The sequence below is a fragment of the Pelophylax lessonae genome (assembly GCF_965119305.1).
Source record: "Pelophylax lessonae genome assembly, chromosome: 3".
NCBI lineage: Eukaryota > Metazoa > Chordata > Amphibia > Anura > Ranidae > Pelophylax > Pelophylax lessonae.
Window position 1 is genome coordinate 79,402,610 of NC_138770.1, and position 22,449 is coordinate 79,425,058.

Consider the following 22,449-nt stretch of genomic DNA (forward strand, 5'->3'; position numbering starts at 1 on the left):
TCTGTAGAGAATTTTTTTTTTCCACCGCTGACCATATTGCATTAACGTCAGCAAAATGAAGAGTTTATATAATTTAGATCTCTATGGTTATCATTTCTTTTGTGTCCATTCCAGTCCTCAATCTATCATTCTAAGCCCTGATGAAGGGAGTGGGTTGTTGTCCCTGAAATATGTTGGCTGTTTTTTGATGTGATCAAATTACTAACAATTCTAAGCATCCTGGATTCCTTCACCTTTTTGTTTAGTGATCATTTCTGTATATCTATACTTTGAGTAGCTTGCAGCTACTTGAAGACAAGTTAAAATAAAGGTAAAGTAATAAAAATTCACATATTCTTTAATTAAATATTCTTAAAGGTTTTGTTTTTAATATTATTCTGTATAAAGAATATAATAACTCAGGTCATAAAGTTAGTAATATGATCCAATACATGGTCCTATCACTTCAGGTCTGCTAGGGAGGAGTGTGGGGTGTCACTCTTTTAATGCTTTCTGCAGTCAGCAGGTGGTACATTTAAAATCTTCAAGTGCAATGATTGCCATTTTATTCTCCAGAGTCTTTGCTAATATACAACTGCAAGAAAAAGAAATCTAGTAAATCAAAAATAGAATGGCTTAAACAGAAGCAAATACGCCTTCTGAAGCGGCCCAGTCAGAGTCCTGACCTCAACCCGATTGAGATGCTGTGGCATGACCTCAAGAAAGCGATTCACACCACACATCCCAAGAATATTGCTGAACTGAAACAGTTCTGTAAAGAGGAATGGTCAAGAATTACTCCTGACCGTTGTGCATGTCTGATCTGCAACTACAGGAAACGTTTGGTTGAAGTTATTGCTGCCAAAGGAGATTCAACCAGTTATTAAATCCAAGGGTTCACATACTTTTTCCACCTGCACTGTGAATGTTTACATGGTGTGTTCAATAAAAACAAGGCAACATTTCATTCTTTGTGTGTTATTAGTTTAAGCAGACTGTGATTGTCAATTGTCGTGACTTAGATGATGATCGGATCACATTTTATGACCAATTTGTGCAGAAATCCATATCATTCCAAAGGGTTCACATACTTTTTCTTGCAGCTGTGTGTGTGTGTATATATATATATATATATATATATATATATATATATATATATATATATATATAATGCTTGGGGGTTCTAAGTAATTTTCTAGCTAAAAATTCAAATTTGAACTTGTACACGACATGTGTCAGAAATGGGCTCGGTCCCGAGGTTGTTAAAGACTCTGTGCAGGGAAGATCAGCATCTGTACCCAGAGAAGGTGGAGGTTGATGGGCTGCAGGTAATGTAAGGCATTACAATTACATTTAAAGTAAACTTTTACCAGTATTGTGCATTAGATTTAAAATGATCATATTCATGAAAAAAAAAAAACTCTCAGCTTTTAAAAGTACCACTTTAACCACTTCTGGACCAGAAGGATTTTCCCCCTTAATGACCAGGTAATTTTTTTGCGATTCGGCACTGCGTAAGTTTAACGGACAATTGCGCGGTCATGCGACACTGTACCCAAATAAAATTGAGGTTTTATTTTTCCGCATAAATAGAGCTTTCTTTTGCTGGCATTTGATCACCTGTGTGATTTTTATTTTTCGCGCTATAAACAAAAAGAGAGCGACAATTCTGAAAAAAAAAAAAAAATATATATATATATATTAATATATTTAATATTATATTTAACTTTCTGCTATATAACATTCCCAATAAAAACAAATTAAAAATTAAATTTTTTTCATAACTTTAGGCCAACTTGTATTCTGCTACATATTTTTGGTTGAAAAAAATCCCAATAAGCGTATTTTGTTTGGTTTGCGCAAAAGGTATCGCGTCTACAAACAAGGTGAAAGATGTCTTTTTTTATGTAATTTTTATCCATTTATTTTTTTAACAAGTAATGGTGGTGATCTGCGATTTTTAGCAGGACTGCGACATTGCGGCGGACAGATCGGACCCCTAACTGATATTTTTTACACTTTTGGGGGGACCAGTGACATTACTACAGTAATCAGTGCTAAAAATATGCACTGTTACTGTAATAATGACACTGGCAGGGAAGGGGTTAACACTGTGGGTGATCAAGGGGTTAAATGTATATCTAGGAAGTGTTTTCTAACTGAGGGGGGATGGTCTTGTGAAATCAACACAGAGACCTGTGTTCCTAAATAGGAGGAACACAGGAGCTCTGTATGGATTCCTGAGAGAATAACGGTCTGCTGTGTTTACAACAGCAGATCGCTGTTCTCTCTTCACGGGAAGCGATCGCGGGTACCCAGCGGCAATCACGGCCGTCTGCCCTGTGGATCAGCTTTTCCACTGGCGAGGGGGCGCGCGCGCGCCACCAGGATCGCTCCCGCGGACTTCTATACAGGTACGGAAATTTGTGGGAACCTGCCGTTGTATAACTGCGGCGGCTGGACGGCAAGTGGTTAATATAAAAGATGTATATCTCCCTTTCACCCTCATATAGCTTCATGTCTGACTCCTTGTTAAAATGCCCATTTATCCTACTTCTGGGTGTATTTAGTATTACATATATGATATAATACATATTATTACTTTCACTGTTTTACAGTATAAATGAACCCCTTATAGTAGCGATTACCTGCGTTTTGTGTACTATAAAGGGTCAATTTTTGTTTTCTTAACCCCATTATGACAGGTGATCCAAAAAAAAAAAAAAAAAAAAAAAAAAAAAAAAAAAAAAAAAAGCATGCTGCCGCTACTAAACGTCTTAGGCCTGGTTCACACGTATGCATTTTTTGGTGCTTTTTGCAGAAACTCCCTACAGTTCATTTACCATGGTTCCTATGGGACACCTTCACATCTATACCTTTTTCAGCCGCTGCATATTTGGAAAGGGTAAGAACTTTTTTCAACGCAAAACGGTGCTTTTTTTGGTTCAACACACTTCAATGGAAAAGCTACAGAAAAGTATGTAGTGCGTTTATTTGAGTTTATTTAATCTGCCCCAACAACAAATTGGCCAAAAAACAGAAAAGCATAAAAAATGCAAAACGCAAATCGCAGCAAAATCGTGTGTGCAAAAAAACACAGCAAAAAGCACTGCAGAAACAGATCAAAAGCAAACTGCATAGGTGTGAACTGAGCTATACACATATCAATTTTCAGACCAGAATATTCATACAAAAAAATCTTTGTACATTCACTGAATGAAAGAAAGTCATCTGAAAATTTCACTTGCTTTTAACCACTTAAGCCCCGGAGGATTTGGCTGCTAAAGGACCAGGGGTTTTTTTGCGATTTTTTACTGCGTGACTTTAACAGACAATTGCGCGGTCGTGCGACGCTGTACCTAAACGAATTTGACGTCCTTTTTTTCCCACAAACAGAGCTTTCTTTTGGTGGTATTTGATCACCTGTGCGATTTTTTGATCACGCGCTATAAACAAAAAAAGAGCGTAAATTTTGCAAAAATAACAATATTTTTCACATTTTTTTATATGAAATTCCCCAAAAAAAAAGTAAAAATCAAAATTTTTTAACATTTTTCGGCCAATTTGTTTTATGCTACCTATGTTTGGTAAAAAAAAAATCACAAAAAGCGTATTTTGATTGGTTTGCGCAAAAGTTATCGCGTTTACTAACAAAGGGAAAGATTTTTGTCATTTTTGGTGTTTTTTTTTTAACGCGTAATGGCGGCGATCTGCGATTTTTTTTTCGGTACTGCGACATTGCGGCGGACAGATCGGACCCTTGACTGACATTTTTGACACTTTTGGGGGTACCAGTGACATTACTGCAGTAATCAGTGCTATACATATGCACTGTTACTGCAAAAATGACACTGGCAGGGAAGGGGTTAACTTTATTGGACAGGGAGGGGTTAAGTGTGTCCTAGGGGCGTGATTCTAACTGTGCAGGGACATTCCTATTGGTGTAAAAGCAAAGATCAACCGTTCTACATAGTAGAACGGACAGATCTTCACTTTTACACAGGGAGAACTGACAGGCAGCTTGTTTACACAAGCCGCTCTGTCTTTCTCCCTTCACAGGAGCGATCGCAGTGTGACTGGCGGACATCGAGTCCGCCGGTCACACGCACTGACTTGTCTGTGAACGAGCCTCGGCGGGCGCGCGCCCGCCAGCGATAGGCTCGCAAGTCAGTGACAGGCGAGTGACGTACCGATACGTCACTCTGCCTGGCCGGGGCTGACCGCCGCAGTATATAGTCGTGCGGCGGTCGGCAACCGGTTAACATTCAGTTTTAAAATGAATGTCATGTCTGAATGAAAACCACATACACCGTCTGAAAATTCCTTTGACCAAGAAGTTTTCTATTCTGATCCTTTGATTTTTTTTTTTTTTCTGTCGCTGTGGTCAAAAATGAACCTCGATTTGACCCCACTAACGTATAGAAAATCGAACAAATGTTCTTAAAATTACATTTTTTTTGAAGGAAGACATTGTTTTTGTATGGCCAGCATAAGTGACAGCAGGCGCAGGTAGCTTTTATCAGGCCACCTGCCTATGATAAGGGAGTCTGTCATACATAATATATTACACTTCTGTCTGAAAAATGGCTAAACAGTCTTTCATTTTTTTTTTCTTTAAAAAAAAAAAACTTTGGTATCTCAGAGTCTGATGATATTTACCAGATTCAACCTATAACAGTATATACAGTATATCTCTTCGGTCTCTTTTTCTCAGAGCGGATTAGAGATTTTGCTCCCTAACCATATATTTGGCTATTTATATTGACCACTGCATAGAGATATTTATTAATAAATTGCCTTTTTTTTTAAACATATTAACTAAAAATAAACACCACACTTTTTTTAAGGTTATTATCCGATTAATCGAAACAATCGGCCAACTAATCATTAGTTGCAGCCCTAATCACAGCTGTTGTGTCCTCTGTGGTGCACACAACTTCCATAGAGCAAGCTTTATCTGGATAAGAAAGTGCAAGCTCTAGAGCCAGCCCCTTTCTGGGGAACACGAAGTGCCAGTTCACGTTTGTGCGATCACAGAGTTCGCATGTAATTCAGAGCGCACTGCTCCTAAAATTACATGCGATCTCTGTGCGGTGCAAATTCAGCCAGCCATACAGTTTGTATGGCTAAATTTGCACCGCAATCGCACTAAAAACAGGCACAGGACCCTTTTTTTGGTCCGCAGTAGAATCGGATCGCATGGTGGTTCACACTAGTGCAATCAGATTCTGTGTGAACTTACAGATCGCACTGCGATATGCGATCTGATCTGGGGGTGTCGTTAACTTTTAATTGACACCCCAGTGTATCGCATATGGCAGTGTGAACTGCCAGGGGTGCGGATGCGATACAGGAACACGCTGTATATTTGCAGCCTTCCCGCTTCGCACAAATGTGAACCGGCACTAAATCATAGGACTCAGAAATTCCTCTTTAGCAGTTGGTACGTTGATCTACACAAAAAAACGCATGTGAACAACACTGCATCTGGTTTATGGTCTTTTACTGTTCATCTTTAGGCAGAAATCATACTGAGGCCAATTTATTAAGATTGGAGCAGACAGAATCTGGAGCAACTGTACATGGCAACCAATCTGCTTCCATCTTCAGCTTGTTTGGTTAACCTTTAAAAAGTCAGGAAGCTGACTGGTTGCTATACTCCAATTTTACATAGTTACATAGTCAGGTTGAAAAAAGACACAAGTCCATCTGGTTCAACCCAAAAAAAAAAAAAAATCTTGATAATTTCCCCACACTGTATATACATGTATATTTATGGAAGAAGAAGACAGTTTGGTACTAACCCAGGACGAGTGCTCCTTCATCTGATGCTGGTTGCTATGTGGACCATTGGCCTGTCCTCGCCAAAAACAGTTCTGGCAAAGCTGGTAATTGTGGCACTGCTGGCAGCGGTAGCGGAATCCCATCATACTCTCACATCGGCAGAAGGAGCATTCCACAGGATGGAAGACTGCAGGGAAGGGAGAGAAAACATTCCCTATAAATGTGTGCTGAAGTTACCTTCACACTTTTGCTTTGATATACATATATATATATAAAAAGCATTCTTCCTCTTGATCATGAAACATATTTTGAGCTTCACTGTAAGACAAGTATACCTTCTTAAAACAGTAGGCATTTACATTTCATCACTATCATTCGGTTTTAAAACGTGCCCTACAGTACTTTGGGAGTGGGGGGGACTTTTTGGTTCCTATGGTCCACCCCACCCTTAGCTTGCCTACTGTCATAATGAGAGTGAGCGAGAGAGACAGAGTGAGAAGACAAAGGCAGGAGAGAGTGGGCAGGCAAGTCAAATTTAGATAAAATAATGGGCTGCAGTTTAGCTGGCCATACATGGTTCGAAATCTGTCCAGTTCAGCAGGGACCATCCAAATGTTGATCCATGTATGGGCACGCTGGTTGTACACAAGTTGATCTATCTGTACAACCAGCCTATTGGGTTTTTCCTAAACGATTAGTAACGCTTGCTATAGCTGGCAGCACCAATCCTTGTGTTCTTGTGGCAGGGAAGGCTCCCCCTGCTCCCTGCTGGCAGAACACAATAGTGCTGCGGGAGGCATTCCCCCACCAACACTGGCAGAATTTATGATTTCTTTCCCATTTTTCAGAGAATATGAATGATAACACAAAAAATAGAATTTTTGTAAGAACTTACCGTAAAATTATTTTCTCTGAGTCCTCTGACAGTTGCCGGCCGATGGTATTAGCCTTCACTAATGGGTAATGGCGCCCTCTGCAGGAGTAAGGCTAGGCAGATAGCTGATTATCAGGTTAATACAAAAAACTTTTATACCTCAGCACGCCACTAGGGGGCCATTCCTCAGCCATTATTCTGAACCCACTCTGATATTACCTCAGTTTGTAGCAAGCAGTACCGGAAGGCAACAACCCCCAGATCCAAAAAAATCAGAGGGGCGGGGGCAGGGGCGGCGACTGTCCGAGGACTCCGAGAAATGAATTTTACGGTAAGTTCTTACAAAAATTCTATTTTCTCTTACGGCCTCTGACAGTTGCCGCCCGATGGTATTAGCCTTTACTAATGGGACGTCCCAAAGCAGTGCAGGTATGAGGGGTGGGAAAAAACAACGCAACCAACTCAGAAGGTAACGCAAACAGCCGGGCCAGTAACAACCCTGAGCCCACAGGAAAAAAATGGAAACAAACCCAGAATAACAAAAAAAAACACCCCAAGAAGGAGGGACAGTAAAAAATAATGTCCCCTGAAAACAACCGCCGCACTCAAAACCATGCGGCCAAAGGAAGCATCCAAAGATGCCAAAACATCAAGTTTGTAAAACATGGTGAAAGTGTGCACGGAAGACTAAGTCGCCACCTTGCACACCTGAGCCACAGAAGCCCGATGGCGAAAAGCCCAAGAGGCACGAACGGGTCCAGTAGAATAGGCCTTTACCGGAAATGGAGGAATCCGACCTCTAATGGATTAGGCCCGAACAATCGTCTGACTGATCCACTCAGAAATGGTCGCCGCGGAGGCGGCCGATCCCTTCTGAGGTCCCTCAGGAAGAACAGAGAATCAGACTGGTCGAACAAACTCTGTGGCGGACAGGTAGATTTTGACCGCCCGGACCACATCCAGGGAATGCAAGGCAAATTCCTTAGGATGCTCGGGCCGCGCACACAGCGACAGCAACACAATATCTTCAATGAATTCAGGAAAAAACAAAGAAAACTGAGACACAAGGTCCCAGACAGAGAAACCTAACCAGCTCCTGAGCTAGGAAGCATAAAACTGAGGTAATATCAGATTGGGTTCAGGATAATGGCTGAGGGATGGCCCCCTAGTGGTGTGCCGAGGTATAAACGTTTTTTTGTATTAACCTGATAATTATCTGCCTAGCCTTGTTCCTGCAGAGGGCGCCATTACCCATTAGTGAAGGCTAATACCATCGGGCGGCAAAGAGGAGAGGACGCAAGAGAAACTTTTCTTTCACTCATGGTTAGTGTTTGGCTGAAGCCATTTATTATCAAATCAACTGTGTTTACTCTTTTTAAATCATAATGACAACAGAAACTACCCAAATGACCCTGATCAAAAGTTTACATACCCTGGTTGTATTGGCCTAATAACATGCACACGTTGACACAAAGGGTTTAAATGGCTATTAAAAAGGTAACCAATCACACCTGTGATCTGTCTGCTTGTAATTAATGCGTGTGTATAAAAGGTCAATGAGTTTTTGGACTCCTGACAGACCCTTGCATCTTTCATCCAGTGCTGCACTGACCTTTCTGGATTCTGAGTCATGGGGAAAGCAAAAGAATTGTCAAAGGATCTGTGGGAAAAGGTAGTTAAACTGTATAAAACAGAAAAGGGATATAAAAAGATAGCCAAGGAATGGAGAAAGCCAATAAGCAGTGTTCAAATTGTAATCAAGAAGTGGAAAATGAGGGGTTGAAACCAAACCACGGTCAGGTAGACCAACTAAAATTTCAGCCAAAACTGCCAGGAAAATTGTTCGGGATGCAAAGAAAAACCCACAAATAACTTCAGGTGAAATACAGGACTCTCTGAAAACATGTGGTGTGGCTGTTTCAAGATACACAATAAGGAGGCACTTGAAGAAAGATGGGCTGCATGGTCGAGTCGCCAGAAGAAAGCCATTACTATGCAAATGCCACAAAGTATCCCGCTTACAATACTCCAAACAGCACAGAGACAAGCCTCAAACCTTCTGCCACAAAGTCATTTGGAGTGATGAGACCAAAATTGAGCTTTTTGGCCTCAACCATAAACGCTACATTTGGAGAGAAGTCAACAAGGCCTATGATGAAAGGTACACCATTCCTACTGTGAAACACGAAGGTGGATCACTGATGTTTTGGGGATTTGTGAGCTACAAAGGCACAGGAAATTTGGTCCAAATTATTGGCAAGATGAATGCAGTATGTTATCAAAAGATACTGGAGGAAAATTTGCATTCATCAGCCCGGAAGCTGCACATTGGACGTACTTGGACATTCCAGCATGACAACGATCCTAAACACAAGGCTTATTCAAGCTGTCATTGGCTACAGCAGAATAAAGTGAAGGTTCTGGAGTGACATCTCAGTCTCCTGACCTCAACATCATTGAGCCACTCTGGGGAGATCTCAAACATGCAGTTCATGCAAGACAGTCCAAGAATTTACAGGAACTGGAGGCTTTTTGCCAGGAAGAATGGGCAGCTTTACCATCTGAGAAGATAAAGAGCCTCATCCACAAATACCACAAAAGTCTTCAAGATGTTATTGATGTTAAAGGGGGCAATACACTTTAAGAACTGGGGTATGTAAACTTTTGATCAGGGTCATTTGGGTAGTTTCTGTTGTCATGATTTAAAAAGAGAAAACACAGTTGTTTGAGAATAAATGGCTTCAGCCAAATACTAACCATGAAAGAAAAGTTTTTGTGTTAGGCCCCTTTCACACTTATGTGACGTCATTTTACCGCGACTTTGCCGGGATTTTGACGCAATTATGAAAGCAATAGGTATGGCTCAAAACGCAATCAAATCGTGGCAAAGTAGTGCAGGAACTACTTTGAAGTCGGTGCGACTTCAAAACGCACTGATATGAATGGGGCTCATTGAAAATAATGGAAAACGACTTGTCATGCGATTTTGCGGTCTAAAATCGCGGGACAAGTCGCACTAGTGTGAAAGGGGCCTTATCATTCATATTCTCGGAAAAATGGCCAAGAAATCATAAATTCTGTCAGGGTATGTAAACTTATGAGCACAACTGTCAATTAAAAAATAAAATAAAAAAAAGAATGTATATACAAATATATACTGCTCAAAAAAAAAAAAAAAAAAAAAAGAATGTATATACAAATATATACTGCTCAAAAAAAAAAAAAAAAAAAAAAAAAAGAGGATGTATATACAAGTATATACTGCTCAAAACAATTAAAGGAACACTTTGAAAACATATCAGATCTCAATGGGGAAAAAATCTCATGCTGGATATCTATACTGGTATGAACTGGGTAATGCGTTAGGAACGAAAGGATGCCACATTGTTTGATGGAAGTGAAAATTATCAACCTACAGAGGGCTGAATTCCAAGATACCGCAAAAATAAAAGTGAAAAAATGATGCAGCAGACTAGTCCATTTGGTGAAATTTCACTGCAGCAACTCAAAATGGTACTCATTTGTTTTACCCCCACGTGCTTGTATGCATTCCTGACAATGTCGGGCATGCTCCTAATGAGACAAGGGATGGTGTCCTGGGATATTTCCTCCCAGATCTGGACCAGGGCATCACTGAGCTCCTGAACAGACTGAGGTGAAACTTGGCAGCGTTGAGTGGACCGAAACATAAAGTCCCAGAGGTGTTCTGTTGATTTAGGTCAGGCGAGCGTGGGGGCCATTCAATGGTATCAATTTCTTCATCCTCCAGGAACTGGCTGCATACTCTCTCCACATGAGGTTGTGCATTGTTGTGCACCAGGAGGAACCCAGGACCCACTGCACCAGCATAGGGTCTGACAATGGGTCCAAGGATTTCATCCCGATACCTAATGGTAGTCAGGGTGCCATTGTCTCGCCTGTAGAGGTCTGTACATCCCTCTATGGATATGCCTCCCCAAACTAACACTGACCCACCAAACCGGTCATGCTGAACAATGTTACAGGCATCATAACGTTCTGCACGGCTTCTCCAGACCCTTACACATCTCTCACATGTACTCAGAGTGAACTTGCTCTCATCTGTGAAAAGCACAGGGCACCAGTGGCAGACCTGCCAATTCTGGTGGCAATTGAGCTTAACGGTGTTGGGCAGTGAGCACAGGGCCCACTAGAGGACATCGGGCCCTCAAGCCACCCTCATGAAGTCTGTTTCTGATTGTTTGGTCAAAGACATTCACACCAGTGGGCTCTGGCAGTGATCATCCTGTTCCTCCCTGCACGAAAGGAGCAGATACCGGTCTTGCTGATGGGTTAAGGACCTTCTACAGCCCTGTTCAGCTCTCCTAGAGTAACTGCCTTTCTCCTTGAATCTCCTCCATTCTCTTGAGACTGTGCTGGGAGACACAGCAAACCTTCAGGCAATGGCACGTATTGATGTGCCATCCTGGAGGAGTTGGAATGCCTGTGCAACATCTATAGGGTCCAGGTATCGCCTCATGCTACCAGTAGTGACACTGACCCTAGCCAAATGCAAAACTAGTGAAAAACAGTCAGAAAAGATAAGTAGGGAAAGAAATGTCAGTCGCCTCCAGTTGTAAAACCATTCTTGTTTTGGAGGCAGTCTCATTGTTGCCCATCTAGTGCACCTGTTAATTTCATTAACCCCCAAAGCAGCTGAAATTATTTAACCCCCCCCCCCCCCCCCCTGCTACTTAACTGACCAGATCAATATCCTAGGAGTTTGACTCAATACTATACTCAGATTAAAAAGTGTTCCTTTAATTTTTTGGAGCAGTGTATATTTTTTGTAGTAACGTATATAAACTCAACATTATGGTAAAAATTGCAACTTACAATTTTTAGTGTTGGTGAAAGATGCAATAAATACAATTTCTGCAAAGTTAAGTCGGGAAGTGTAATTAGATATAGTTACAAATAGTCTGGTTGAAAAAAAGACAAGTCCATCTAGTTCAACCAATAAAAAAAGGGAAAAAAATATCATACAATCCTAAATACACAATCCTATACCCACAGTTGATCCAGAGGAAGGCAAAAAATACCAGCAAAGTATGATCCAATTTGCTAAAGCAAGGGAAAATAAATTTCTTCCTAAAACCCCGAGAGACAATCGGATATTCTCTGGATCAACTTTATAAAATGTTAGTAACCAGTTATATTATGTACATTTAGGAAAGAATCCAGGCTTTTTTTTAAAAGCAATCTAGTGAGCTGGCCAGAACCACCTCTGGAGGGAGTCTATTCCACATATTCACAGCTCTTACTGTGAAGAAACCTTTCTCTATTTGGAGGTTAAATCTCTTTTCCTCCAGACGTAAAGAGTGCCCCCTTGTCCTCTGTGATGACCTTAAAGTGAATAACTCACCTCCAAGTTCACCATATGGACCACTTATGTATTTATACATATTGATCATATCCCCCCTTAATCTCCTCTTCTCAAGAGAGAATACAATTCAGTTTCTCTAATCTTTCCTCATAGCTGAGCTCCTCCATGCCTCTTATCAGTTTGGTTGCCGTTCTCTGTACTTTCTGCAGTTCTCAGATATCCTTTTTAGGAACTGGTGCCCAAAACTGAACTGAATTTCCAGATGAGGTCTTACTAATGATTTGTACAGTTCATCTGCTGGAAACAGCTGGGGGCACCTTAGTCTATTTTTTAACCTTAGACCACTGAGGGCCACAGTGACATTTGTGCGTTGCATTTTAGCAAAGATGCAGTTAGCAGGATTCTTTTTCTTAACACACCGCACCTATAGTGCACAGCTGTGAATGGGCCTAAGGAGGGTGCATGCAGCCCTTAAAACAGCAGTTTGACATGTCTATATGTGTTTTTATGTGGAGAGAGATGGGGGGATAATGATGATATGAGAGAATTTTGGGGGGATGGTGGGAGAGAGGATGAAGATAGGGATGGAAGGAGACAGAGGCAGCGATGGACCGAGAGAGCGAGGCAGCGATGGACCGAGAGAGCGAGGCAGCGATGGACCGAGAGAGCGAGGCAGCGATGGACCGAGAGAGCGAGGCAGCGATGGACCGAGAGAGCGAGGCAGCGATGGACAGAGAGAGCGAGGCAGCGATGGACAGAGAGAGCGAGGCAGCGATGGACCGAGAGAGCGAGGCAGCGATGGACAGAGAGAGCGAGGCAGCGATGGACAGAGAGAGCGAGGCAGCGATGGACAGAGACCGAGGCAGCGATGGACAGAGACCGAGGCAGCGATGGACAGAGATGGAAGGAGCGATTCCAAGAGATGGAAGGAGCGATTCCAAGAGATGGAAGGAGCGATTCCAAGAGATGGAAGGAGCGATTGAAAGTGGTGAAGGGCGCAAAGGAAAGAGATGGCGGGCGCAAAGGAAAGAGATGGCGGGCGCAAAGGAAAGAGATGGCGGGCGCAAAGGAAAGAGATGGCGGGCGCAAAGGAAAGAGATGAAGAAAACGATGGAAAGAGATGGAAGGAGGGATGTAAAAAGATGGAGGGAAGGATGAAGAGTGGGAGAGAAGGAGAGGAAGAGACATGAAGAGAAATAAGAAAAAAGGAGAGAGAGGGGCATGGCAAACAGTGTGTGTGTGTGTGTGTGTGTGTGTGTGTGTGTGTGTGTGTGACTTTGATCCTTCCACGGGTGGAAGGAAAGGAAATTGCTCAATTCCCCCCCATCAACACTGTTAGTGTTGAAGGGAGAATGTCTCTCGCAGCACTATTGTGTTCTGCTGGAAGTGTGGCGCAGGAAGCCTTCCTGGCCGGGAGACCACAATGATTGCTGCTAGCGACTATAGCTGCCGGAAAAAAAACGCACATGAAAAAAATCAGACAGGCTGGCTGTACACAAGTCAATCGATGGATCGACTTGGGCACAATCAGCCTGCCCATACATGGATCGAATCTCAGGCAGTCCTTGCTGAACCGGTCGAATTTCAATTCATGTATGGCGAGCTTTAGAGAGAGAGAGACAGAGAGAGAGTGAAAGGAAACAAAAGAGAAAATACGACAGTGATATCACTGTCGTGTAATGAAGGCAAACTGTTTAGAGGAGATGCATCCAAGGACCCTTCAAGATCACGACACTTACCATTTTCTACATGGGCGAGCCTATGCATTAGAGGTAACCAGACAAGGCACTGGGGAGGGGGGTCAGCCATGATGGTGTCTAGGAACATGTTCAGCGCAATCTTCTTCTGTAACACATGGAAAGATCAGATCAGAAAAATGTGCTATGAGCAGAGATGGATTAAGGCAGAATGAGACCCTTGGCACAGTAGTAGCTGTGCCCTCTCCCCTCCCCTCAATGGACTGCAAAAGACAGAGAAGCCGCCCAATTTACAGCGAGTATCAGCACGGTGTCATCAGACATCAACTGCCAACAAATACACCCTACTTTGTGAGGTGACAGGCAGAACCAATCATGCTATACCTTAGTTTACTGCAGGAACATGAATGTTGTAGCTGGGCACCATGAATATCAACCATACGCTGACTAGGTTTGCCTTGTGGATGATCCAGCTAATGGCAATACAGAGCAGCTGGTTTACAGACCTACATACTTTTTTTTTTTCTTTTAAAGTATATTCGTGGATGTGTATTAGTACATAAGACACTAGAACAGGGGTGGGGATACTTTTTTCTGCCAAGGGCCATTTGGGTATTTATAAAATCATTCGGGGGCCGTACAAAATTATCAACTTAAATATGTGGCTGTTATATTTGGTCAAAAATGTAATTAACTCACCCCTAATGTGATGGCTGCAACTGCTTCTCTTTGGTGAGGTGTGTGATGTTAGCTGGTATTGATGTTGCTACTCGCAACTGGTTTTCCAGGTTTGCGTCGGTCAGTCTGGAGTGCAGTCGACTTTGTGGTGCTAAGTTTTGAAAAGAACTGCTGGCGGGTAATGCTGGTGGGTATAGCTGGCTGGTACTGCTGGTGGGTACAGCTGGCTGGTACTGCTGGCTCAGGCTGGTACTGCTGGCTTGTACTGTGCTGTGGGTACTGCTGGCTGGTACTGCTGGCTCAGGCTGGTACTGCTGGCTTGTACTGTGCTGTGGGTACTGCTGGCTGGTACTGCTGGCTCAGGCTGGTACTGCTGTGGGTACTGCTGGCTCAGGCTGGTACTGTGCTGTAGGTACTGCCTTGGTACTGCTGGCTGGTACTGTGCTGTGGGTACTGCTGGCTAGTACTGCTGGCTGGTACTGCTGTGGGTACTGCTGGCTGGTATTGCTGTGGGTACTGCTGGCTGGTACTGTGCTGTAGGTACTGCTGGCTGGTACTGTTGTGGGTTATGCTGAGTACTGCTGGCTCTGGCTGGTACTGCTGTGTGTGCTGCTGGCGGGAAATGCTGGCTAGCAGTGGCGCCGCGCTGGAGGAAGAGGTGATGTTTCCTGTATTGGTCACAGGCGGAGAGCATTTGATATCACTCCGCCTGTGACTCACTCAGACTGTCAGAACGGAGCCAGAACTATACAGGAAGTATTGGCTCCGTTCTGACAGATCAGCTGAGAGACACAGACTCAGCTGCACGGGGGGCCAGACCAAATGACTTTGAGGGCCACATACAGCCCCCAGGACATAGGTTCCCCACCCCTGCACTAGAAGAAGGTCACATTGCAATTAATCCATCTCTCGCATCAAAAGCGGAGATGAGATCAACTACGAAGTTGGCCAATGCACAGACTTGCAGACAATGAAGAGGACTTGAAATCATTTTGCAGGACTAATAGCTTAGATCACATTTGGGTATAGTTCCTCTTCAACTGCCAGAATAGGGCAGGCCATATACATTATGCAATTTTCTTTCCTTCAATCACAGGTTAAAGAAAAGGAAAAAGCCTGATTTCCCCATCAAAACAGTCAGTGTTGATGCGGGAATTCCTCCTGCAGCACTATTGTGCTCTGCCAGAGGGGAGCCTTTCCCACTGGCAGAATAGAATTATCACTGCTGCCCAGCTATAGATGCTGGGAGTGATCAAGAGTAAAACAATAAACAGACAGGCTGATTGTACTGAAGTAGTTCAGTGGATCGACTTCAGTACAACCAACCTGCCCACAGACGGATCGAAATTCTTCCAGTTCTTGCTGAACCAACCGAATTCTGATTTGTATATGGACAGCTTAAGTGTTAAAGTCACAGTGGCTCTTTATTATGTCTTTCTGGAGCTCACTTACCCAAATACACTACCAACTTTCACAAGAATATGATCTACTGCGTAACGTAGGGGGCCTCTCTACATTGCCGTTTTTGCTGTTAGTTCTTTGTTTTAAATTTGGGTAAATTTACAAAAGGTGAAAAATCTATGGAAAAATATTGGCTGCAGCAATTTAAAGAGAAATTTACTATAATGTAACAAAAGTTTGCCAGTAATCTTTGCTGCTCTTCATTTGGTGCAATCAGTATTTTCAAAGAGTAGAAGCTTAACTTAAAAAATACTACACTGCATCTGACTACAATGTCATCACTCTGGGGTCTGTCCCTAAACATCATCAAGGTACTGCTTTGTCCCCCCTTGTACTTCTCCTTTTATATCCCATATCATTTTATGTTTTCTCTGCTTGGTCAAGCTGGCTTTTCTTTTTGTCTCAGCACATCATTTGTTTTTTCCATTTGGTCACTTTGTCATCTTTCTGACGCAACTTTTAATTACAAAATATTCCCAAGCAGAGAAAACATAAAATGATATGGGATATAAAAGGAGAAGTACAAGGGGGACAAAGCAGTACCTAGATTTTTAGGGACAGACCCCAAAGTGATGACATGTAGTCAGATGCAGTGTAGTATTTTTTATTAGGATAGCAGAATCGTTCAGTTACCCTTCTATGAGGAGCATTATGTGGTCATAAGTTAGTAAAGTACTTTATATACAGGCTGTGATAGTCTGACTGCCATCGTCTGATCTAGGAGCAGTATAATAATATGATGTGGAAGCCGAGATCACCAGCCAGCCATATTTGTAAAAGAAAACAGTTCTTTTATTTTCAAAGACAGGCAAACAGAAACAGCAAGGAAAAACAAAACAGGCCATCAATTTCTGGTACAAAAATAAAATGTTTAGCTCACCACCAGTAATACCAGGCACCTAACAGGGTTTTTCAAAGTCCCCATCTACCTCAGGGGTCCCAAAGAGGTGGTCTCCACAGTTCAGTAACTGTGTCTATATACAGGGTTATATTTCTGAACTATGGTAATTTTCTTTCGAAAATCCGAAATTTTGTGTGTTTTGTGATCTGATGATGCCATTATGGATTTCGAAATTTGTCCAACCGAGACTTCAATTTCACCTCAAGTTGCTAAAGAAAAAAAAAAATTGCCGGAGGAAATGTTCTTTTCTTTCCATGTGTACCGTATTTTTCGGACTATAAGGAGCACTGAAAATCCTAAAATTTGATCAAAAACCGGCACTGCGCCTTATAATCCGGTGCGCCTTATACAGTATATGAAAATAGTTGGAAAAATTTACCGTTAACTGATACTGCGCCTTATAATCCGGTGCCTATGAACCTTGAGTATTGAAGGGATCTCAAAACCATTTCCGTTTCACATTGCGCAGCAACAAACTTGAAGCAGAAATCAGAAATCCTGTAAATCCAAAGTGACTTTGAAATGGCTCCACAAAGGAGACTTGCTATTTTTTTAGTGTTTTGATTCTTTTTAGGCTGTGTTTAAAGGCTACGCCGATCCGTGAAAAATGTTTGCAAATTGAGCACCTGCAGTAAACCCCGCGCGGATCAACGTTCCAAAAAAAAAAAAAGTGCGCCTTATAATCCGGTGCGCCTTATATATGAAAATAGTTTGAAAATGTACCGTTAACTGATACTGCGCCTTATAATCCGGTGCGCCTTATGGTTGTGAAAATACGGTACTTCTTTTTCGATTATATTTATCACACGATTGACCCATTAATGATTAGAAAATCGTTTGTTTTTTTTTAAAATTTCCAACATGCCTGATCACTCAAATTCGATGGCTGCACGAAAATTGCCTGTTGCTGTGGCCCATTAAAGGTGTGAAATTCGAACGAAAGTGCTTAGTTATGACTTTAGTCATAAGCTAGTCCACACTGCTCACTCAGCTGTGTCTTGCTCTCTTCTTAACAGACCCCTGATGGCTGATTCCTGCTCCTTTTCTGGACTCCTATGCAGACGGGTTAACCCCTTCGGGACCAAAGTCCCTGTAATCCGGGTTTGAAGGCTCTTTTCCACCCAAAAGTCTCTATGAGCCTCTGAATTCTGAGTCCTATATGGGGACTTGCCAATCCTGAGAAAACGGTCCTCTTCTCTCCAGCTGGACTATCACAGAAACCCCTAACTCTTCATGGGTGAAACCCCCTGAATACTCAAAAATGTCTCAAACTCTTCCTTAAAAAGGGACCACAACCCAAATTAGTGGGAAAATACTATATATTTCCCATCCAGGGCCCACCCCTGGCATCCTGTACAGTGGTTATACCATTTGTGTAAAATGTTCAGCTACAAAAAGGGCCCTTTAGGCCTTAGGGGCCAATTTACAATAGATGTCAAATAGGTGCTGTGACCCCTCCCACTGCCACGCAGAATAAAGGATCGTGCACGCTATAAGAAAATCAGGTGAATAGTTTCGTCCGAGGAACGATTGTAGGATTTCTGATAGTGTGTACACAACCTTCAAAAGCAGATTCTGACCATCTCAACAAAAATTTCTGAAGGGATAAAATGTCAAAGTTTTTAGACACGGCACTCTTCTATCTAGCCATCATTTGATACTCAGGGAATAATAGCAATTTTTCTACACACTGTAAAATCCCTTTCTTAGTATCCAATGAGGGATATTGGAAATCTAAAACTTGTTATATTACCTCCTTCAGGAGGATTAGTGACTTGCTAAAAAAAAAAAAAAATAACTGTAGGCCAGCCCTAGGATAAAGCCTGTTCCTACCAGCATGCCTCAGTTTTTTGGCAAAGCAGTGCAGAGGGCAGGATAGTAAACAATGTGGGGTAAGACCAGTGTCTCTCAATGGACTTCAAGAAAAAGATTTTATGCGAGTATAGAAAAGGCTGAACGAATGTCTAAACCACCAAGAAAAGGTGGGAAGAAAAGCTGGAGCACCCTTCCTGGGCTCATCCAGAATGAGCAAAAGAGAATCTATCTTTATGAAAGTAGATGTGGCTGAAAGTTAAACTCAAACAGCCTGGATCACATCCAGACAAACAGTCCCCAACCCGTTAGTGGTTCATTTCCTGGGGATAATGGGTACATCAGGTCATGTTGCAGCCACAGGTGAGGTAAGAAACTTACAGGTTCAAAGTCTGAGATAAGGCCTTGAGTACTTACAAAGCCTGGGCAGCTGGAGCTCAAGACTGGAGCGTCAAGCGGCCAGAGGTGACCAAGCATCACCGTAGGTGAGCAGTAAGACTGACGTTCCATGTGGCTTTTGAGACAGGAGCAGCAATAGAGAATTTCTTCCACAACGCTATCTATCTATCTATGAAAGTTCATCACACTCCACCCAGCTCAGTAAAACAGCACCAACACCTTCCGTGGCAAGCTAGCAGAAAAGTGGGGAATAAGGTTTGGCACCTAGCAACTAATTGAAATGAGGTCGCCAAAAGGGTCTTTGTTTGCGGAGTTTAAATGTATAAAAACGTCCTTTCCCCCTCAATGAACAAGAAAGAACAAAGTGTTGGCCAATAGTCACACGAAAGGGGGGGGGGGATGTGGCGTCAAAACTAGTTTTGCACGGGGGCCCTTTGATGATTCTGTCCACCACTGGCTTAATGGTCAATAACATTCAGTACAGAGACGTAACTAGAACCTTCAGGGCCAACAACAAAGGGTCCCCCCTGACCCCCGGGGCGACCCAGCCCCATGAATCACCCCTGTACACCTGTATGGAGGGGCGGCAAATAAAAGAAAGGATCCCCTCCATTTTCTTCCAGCAGCAGAGAGGGGATTGGTTCCTCTATATGCTGCCCCTCCTATCCAGGTGTACAGGGGTGAGGCATGGGTCCCCTGGAGTATGGGGTTGGGATGAGTGGAAGCGGTGGTGGTAGTGATGGGGGGATGGAATGGGATCAGTGGCAGTGGCGTTGGTAGTGGTGAGGGGATGAGATGGGATGATTGTCAGCGGCGGTGGTGTGGGGGGTCTTGTGGGATCAGTGGCTGCGGTGCTGGAGGGGTAGATGGGATGGAACAAGAGTTAGTGGTGGTGGTAGTGGTGGGGGGGATGGGATCAGTGGCAGCGGTGGTGGTGATGGGAAGGTTGGCTGGGGTGGGATCAGTGGCAGTGATGTGAGGGGGATGGGACCAGTGACAGCTGTGGTGGGATCAGTGGCGGTGATAGGATGGGTGGCAGCGGTGGTGGTGATGGGGCCAGTGGCAGTGGTGGTGAAGGGGGGTGGGATCAGTGGCAGCGGTGGTGGTGAAGGGGGGTAGGATCAGTGGCAGCGGTGGTGGTGGTGAGGGGGGTGGGAGCAGTGGCTGCGGTGGTGGAGAGGTAGATGGGATGGAACGAGGGTTAGTGGTGGTGGAAGTGGCGGGGAGATGGGATGAGTGGCAGCGGTGATGGTGATGGGAAGGTTGGCAAGGATGGTGGGATGGGATCAGTGGCAGCTGCAGCTGTGGTGGGGGTGAGGGAGGTGGGATCAGTGGCAGTGGTGGTGAAGGGGATGGGACCAGTGACAGCTGTGGTGGGATCAGTGGCAGCGGTGAAGGGGGGTGGGATCAGTGGCAGCAGTGGTGGTGAAGGGGTGTGATCAGTGGCAGCGGTGGTGGTGGTGAGATCAGTGGCAGCGGTGGAGGTGAGGGGGGTGAGATCAGTGACAGCGGTGGTGAGGAGGGTGGGATCTGTGGCAGCGGTGGAGGTGGTAAGGAGGGTGGGATCAGTGGTAACGGTGGGGAAGGTGGGATCAGTGGTAACGGTGGTGAGGAGGGTGGGATCAGTGGCAGCGGTGGTGAGGAGAGTGGGATCAGTGGCAGCGGTGGTGAGGAGAGTGGGATCAGTGGCAGCGGTGGTGAGGAGGGTGGGATCAGTGGCAGAGGTGGTGAGGAGGGTGGGATTAGTGGCAGCGGCGGTGGTGAGGAGGGTGGGATCAGTGGCAGCGGTGGTGGCGAGGGGGGTGAGATCATTGGCAGCGGTGGTGGAGGATGGGATCAGTGGCAGCGGTGGTGCCATCCTCCCCCACCACCACCTCTGCCTCTTACTGATCCCATCCCCCCACCATCGCAGACCTCATCCCTATAGGGATGAGATTTGTGGTGGTGGGGGGGGGGGGGGGTGGGATCAGTAGGAGACAGTGGTGGTGGAGGATGGGATCAGTTGCACTGGCAATTAGTCACTTAGTCAGTTGATTCCCGATTCCCCCTCAGTATTCAAGTGCCTCCAGAGATGCCTGTGTGTCACGGGTCTCCTCGCAGAGGGGAGAGCTCCTCCCCCTTCACTCTATCGGTCATCAGCTTTCTCTGTCCTCTCTCTTAGTCAGTCGATTCCCGATTCCCCCCCCCCCCGCGCCATACTGAAAGGAATAAAGTTGGGATCCCCCAAGGAACAAAATTCATAATCCAGGGTCCCCAAGAGCTTTGTAGTGAGAACACAATGCATCACAAAGAAACCAATATGCATACATGTTCTGACGAAGTTGAGCTGAATGAGATCTATCAAGATACACTTTACAGCCATACCCTTGTGGACACCTGATCATCATGACTACACTGCATGGCTATTAGAATGACGATTGTGAGCCAGATCTTCTCCAGCATCGATACCTAACCTCACAAATACTCGGTTGTCTGAAAGGGCACACATTCCCATAGACACAATCCGAAATCTTGGGAGAAAGCCTGCTATAGTTTCAGTTGTGGTCAACTCCATGTTAGTGCTTACGGTTTTGTAATGGGATGTCCAAGAGCTCATATAGTTGTGATGGTCAGGGGTCTATAGATTTTGACCATATAGTGCAAATGATGCACCGTTTTTTTTAGTTTGGAAACTTACAGAGATAATAAAACTCTAAAATGCCAATATACAAGCATTTTGCGCTTCCAATATTGAAGGGGTTATTTAAAGACCACTCCGCTTACCTGTGGTGGAAAACAGGACCGGGCAGAGTGTTCCGTGTACCCGAACGACGGACCCTCGAACACTGTCGTTGGCAGTTTCAGGACCTCCCGCAGGAAATGGTCAAACTTAGCACAGACCATGAAGCCGCTGGAGTCCGACACCTGCGAGAAGATATCTGTACAGAAGACACAAAACATGGCATGAATGTACAAAGGGAAAATCTTTAAACAGCTCCCTTATTTGTATTTCATTTCTTCATTTAGCTGTTTGCCTGGAGTTCTTCTTTAATGTAACATTACACACAATCCATTTTACTGTTATGCTTGGAGAACGTTATACTAGGCCTCATTTCCAAATGTCTGAAACTACTACAGCCACCAACCAGATGGAAAAAATGACAGCCGCAGAATGTTATTGGTCACTGTCAGGTAATACAGGAAGTTCTTATTTCAAATTCACTTTCATCATAAGTATGTCAAGGATAAATGGTACATCATAGCACTGTAGATCACAGTTTAGGATTATTGACCATGTTTTCCATTAGAAGTCTCACACCTAAAGACTTTCTTCTTTTGTGGAAATGGCCTCCTACTCCAGTGCCCTATGCTTGCAAAGCTGAGTAGTGGCCACACCCCTCATCACAAGCATCCTCACATAGGACTCCATACACAAATCAGTATCTTACAGCATCAGAGTATGCAGTAAGATACCGCATAGTGTTTTTCAAAACATTTTTTAGCATTCACTAAAAAGCATTTCACTAATTTCATGCTTATC

General features: G+C 43.8%; 1 protein-coding gene across 5 annotated transcripts in view; it reads right to left on the bottom strand.

The window, feature by feature from the left end:
* Positions 1-22,449, bottom strand: part of DTNB (dystrobrevin beta) — a 292,666-nt gene that overhangs the window by 194,577 nt on the left and 75,640 nt on the right. For all 5 annotated transcript variants that reach the window (XM_082251573.1, XM_082251572.1, XM_082251571.1 and 2 more), the window contains 3 exons: positions 21,693-21,847; positions 13,721-13,826; positions 5,784-5,950 (listed from right to left, as the gene is read on the bottom strand). In XM_082251573.1, coding sequence (XP_082107699.1) covers positions 5,784-5,950; positions 13,721-13,826; positions 21,693-21,847 — 428 coding nt within the window. The remainder of the gene's footprint in view (positions 1-5,783; positions 5,951-13,720; positions 13,827-21,692; positions 21,848-22,449) is intronic.